General features: G+C 38.7%; 1 protein-coding gene across 3 annotated transcripts; it reads left to right on the top strand.

Annotated features, from left to right (window-relative positions):
• Window positions 1-947: 947 nt before the first annotated feature.
• LOC104945193 (T-cell acute lymphocytic leukemia protein 1 homolog) lies at window positions 948-3,255 on the top strand. 3 transcript variants are annotated; one of them, XM_010770825.1, is made up of 3 exons: window positions 948-1,233; window positions 1,928-1,986; window positions 2,414-3,255. In XM_010770825.1, the coding sequence occupies exons 2-3, from the start codon at window positions 1,950-1,952 to the stop codon at window positions 2,770-2,772; spliced, it is 396 nt and encodes a 131-aa protein (XP_010769127.1). In that variant the 5' UTR covers window positions 948-1,233; window positions 1,928-1,949; the 3' UTR covers window positions 2,773-3,255. The 3 variants fall into 3 exon arrangements, with proteins under 3 accessions (XP_010769127.1, XP_010769126.1, XP_010769128.1); XM_010770824.1 differs by having other exon boundaries at window positions 1,925-1,986; XM_010770826.1 differs by lacking the exon at window positions 948-1,233 and adding an exon at window positions 1,272-1,329.
• Window positions 3,256-4,270: the final 1,015 nt, after the last annotated feature.

Raw genomic sequence — 4,270 nt, 5'->3', positions numbered from 1 at the left:
TGAGAAAAAAAGATGAACAATTTTTAAAAAGCTGTGCAACTTTTGCAGATATCTATTAAATGTTGTTCAAGTTAAATGTTCAAATAGGTTTGTTGGCACAGATACACAAAATTACTTTAATAGAAAATCTTCTAATTAAAAACCCTCAGAGCATTCACAGTTTTAAACATATTTATTTGTAGCTGAGACGTTCACTTTTCATTTGCCGCTGGTGATGGGAATATTCTAACATGAGCTGTCCCAGATAAATACAGCCGATAGTGAAAAAGGGTGTGTGCGTGTGCGTGCGTGTGTGTGTGTGTGTGTGTGTGTGTGTGTGTGTGTGTGTGTGTGTGTGTGTGTGTGTGTGTGTGTGTGTGTGTGTGTTGGGGAGACAACCAGCCAGAGCTCCGTATTGGCTGATCGAATGTTTTTCAAGTGAAATGTTCAAATAGGCTTGTTGGCACAGCAATTGCTTTAATAGCAAATATTCTAATTAAAAACAACTCAAAGCATTCACAATTTATAACATATATTTTTAGCTGAGATGTTCATCTTTAATTTGCTGCTGGTGGGAGTATTCTAACATGAGTTGTATAAATACAGCCGATAGTGAAAAGGGGGCGTGTTTGTTGGGGCGATAAAATAATGAGTCTTTTCTCACAATACTATCATGACTGTCATTTTTGAATTTTGGTAGATATCGATCGAATGTTGTTCAAGTTAAGCAGTCAAAGCATTCACAATTTTAAACATATTTATTTGTAGATGATAGGTTCACCTTTCACTTGCTGCATGGTGGGGATATTCCAGCATAAATTGTCCCAGATAAATACAGCAGATAGTGAAAAAGGGGTGTGTTTGTTGGGGCGACAACCAGGCAGAGCTCCGGGTCGTGACGGAGGAGGAGACGCCGGAAAACACGACTCCTCCAGCGGGGGTGGGGGTGGGGAGAGGCGGCCCCTCTGGCTCCTGCGGGTCCCTGGGGTGCTGCTTCCTGGGACCCTCGGGTTAATGGGACAGTCTACAATTAATGGCATTTCTATGGAAACGACGCATCACGACACGCAGAGAGGCACGCGGGACGCTGAGTATAAAACAGACGTGGAGGAGACGAGAGGAGACAGAAGGAACCTGAAGCTCCAGAGAGACACCGGACAACCGACTGACTGCTGCCCCGGAAACACAGCGCCAAACCCGGATCAACCAGCTGAGACCTCCGCTGATTAGACGAGACTTCCACACCCTCAACAGGTGAGACAGAAAATACTTGTTTTTAACGTGAATTGTTTGTTTGTTTGTTATGCCTGTTTTAAAAACTAGGTTGCTTATTATTTGACTAAGGTTGTGGTATGTATATCTTGTATTTAGTTTACACTGAAAACTTGTATTACAGTAGCCCACTCTGAACTCAGTATAATTACAACAAAAAATGCAGGCAGTAGTAGGTTTGCTTTTGGTGTTTATAGCATGATAATCAATAAACACATTAATAACAAATAGATAAAATACATGCAAAGTAGCCTACTGCAAAAGTAAAAAAATCATAAATATAAAAGAAAGAAAAAGACAATGAACAGAAGTACATTCACATAATTATGTAAAATATATAATATAGTTTTGTGCAGGTTGTACCATAGGGGATGTGCACGAGTTCATAGTACAGAGAATATGCATTGTGCTGGGATCCTTCATGTCGATTAAGACCATTAGGAAATATCAAATAAATGAACTGAAGTTAGTCTCTGTAAAATATTCAACAAAACATGATTCTGTTAACCTGTCAGTACAGTTATGTTCTCTCTGACCTTTGACCTTTCTATGGAAGACAGGAAGCAGTCACTATATATTATTTGCTTTAAACAACATGACATCGATATCTTTGACAAACTGATGTGTTTTAAAGTGTGTTTCTAACTATAAAATCTATCTCTGTTTCTCTCAGCAGTGATCCAGATCAAAGCATCAAGATGAAACAAAGAACGACTTCATACAAGATCAGTCCCGGTGAGTTTACAACCAGAACACATCGTATTAGATTTGATATCAAAGTTAATTTATCCATTGTACCCTACTTAAACAAAAAAGATAAGACAGATGGAAATACGACCACAAACATTGACCTTAAATATATTATAAAAATAAGGAATTGATATTACAATGTCCACAGAGTATACCTGAAAAGATGCATAAATACGTGTATCTGGAAAACACGTTCAAATAAGACAACACACACTAAAACCTACTAATAATTGTAATCATCACAGAAAAAGCAGAATTGATTGAACATTGTACGTTTTTTTTCTTATTGATCGTGCATCATGCAAGGGACAATATGATCGTACAAAAATGATAATGATAAAAATCTAAAAATAGATCCTGTCAGACCTCTTGCCTCCAGCTGACCCCTCTCCCTCTCCTCTCTCCCCCTCAGACTCTCTCCCCCGTCAGGTGAGCACCAACAGTCGGGAGCGTTGGCGCCAGCAGAACGTTAACGGAGCGTTCAGCGACCTGCGGAGCCTCATCCCAACGCACCCCCCCGACAGGAAGCTCAGCAAGAACGAGATCTTGCGCCTCGCCCTGCGCTACATCGGCTTCCTGGAGCAGGTGGTGACGGAGCAGGACGGCGTCACCGTGGCAACCAGGGGCCGCTCGGGCAGCGTGGATCAGGAGGAAGACGAGGAGGAGGAGGAGGAAGAAGGGTTGTCTCCGAACTCCAGCTGTGGAGACGGCCTGATGGACGAGCAGGACTGTGGAGGACTTCTGCAGTTCCTCCAGCCATGGATGGAGTAATGAAGGGTCTTAATGGGCCGGGGGCTGAAAGTGTCTGGGGCCCCCGCTGCAAAATGACACTCGAAGAAACGAGTGATCGAGGAAGAGACTTGAAATTACTGCAACAAGACAGAAAATCTCTACTCCTGCCCATGGACCTGGAGAGGTGAAACAAAGATGATGAAGTATTCATTAAAACAGTGGAGCAGTCCTTTAAAAACACATTGTTGTATCGGACTGAGAGTTCATGTGATATTCACATAGTGGAGTATTCATTCATTATTAGATTCATTATTCAAATGCTAGATTGTGTTCTGTTATAACGAGATGCTGTGATGTGTGTTATTTCTGTCAGAGAAGAAGAAGCAGAATAATCAGTAACCAGATTGAGTTTCTTTTATTGTGAAGGAACTGTCGGTGCTTTTATTGTTTTAACACTTTTGTAAAATATGTTATTATGTGTGCTGTTTGTTGATTATTTTCATCTGTGATGCAAAATGTTTCTGTGAGGTTACAGATCAATAAATATTTATAAAAAATGACACTTTCAGTGATTTATTTCTCATTATGAATATTTTACACGTGTTGATGTTTAATAATGCATTTATTTGTTTAGTTTAATTAAAACATACATTGAGGTAATTACCATATTTACAATATAGCAGGGTTCAAAAAGAAAATGCTGGACACCAAGAAACACGAGTAGAAATTTAGAGGTGTAAAGTAACTAAGTACATTTACTCAAGTACAATGTTGAGGTACTTTAATTGAGTATATCATTTGTATACTTCTGTGTACTTCTACTCCCTACAAGTCAGTGGTAAATCATGTACTTCTACTCCACTACATGTATTTAATACCTTTAGTTACTTCACAGATCTGAATGAATGATGTGAAATATAGTCAAGTGTTAAATCAGACTTTAGTTCCACCTGGAGTAAATCCACAAGCTACCCTGCAGTATACAAAGTCATTCAAACTAGCTGCACCTTTACCAGCTTTGAGAACACTTTAATGATCAATCATTATAAAACATATCATATATATTATTCTGAAATGGACCAATCAAACAATGACTACTTTTACTGTCGCTACTTTCACTATATTTTGATGAGAATACTTTAATACTTTTACTTGAGGAACATTTTGAATGCAGGACTTTTACTGAAACAGAGTATTCCTACACTCTGGTACTTCTACTTTCACTCAAGTACAAGATCTGAGTACTTCTACTTTTACTCAAGATCTGAGTACTTCTACTTTTACTCAAGTACAAGATCTGAGTACTTCTACTTTTACTCAAGTACAAGATCTGAGTACTTCTACTTTTACTCAAGTACAAGAGTACTGGTAATATACACAGCATCAAGTATTTAAATGTGTTGTAAACTACAATGCTAAAATACTTGTACATGTGTAAACTCATTGTATTTAGGTACATGTGGACAGGAACTCTCAGTGAGGTAAAGGATCTGNTATATATATATATATATATATATATATAGGGGACCAGGCTAAT

This window comes from Notothenia coriiceps, unplaced genomic scaffold (assembly GCF_000735185.1).
Source record: "Notothenia coriiceps isolate Sejong01 unplaced genomic scaffold, NC01 NC01_scaffold00009248, whole genome shotgun sequence".
Taxonomy (NCBI): Eukaryota; Metazoa; Chordata; class Actinopteri; order Perciformes; family Nototheniidae; genus Notothenia; species Notothenia coriiceps.
Note: the sequence above shows the minus strand (reverse complement) of the source record. Positions and strands in the feature narration are given on the sequence as shown.

Bases quoted from the DNA above. Each gene is read 5' to 3' on its own strand.
- LOC104945193 (XM_010770825.1), top strand. From the start codon at position 1,950: ATGAAACAAAGAACGACTTCATACAAGATCAGTCCCG. The intron at 1,987-2,413 runs GTGAGTTTACAA...TCTCCCCCTCAG, and splicing joins TTCATACAAGATCAGTCCCG to ACTCTCTCCCCCGTCAGGTG.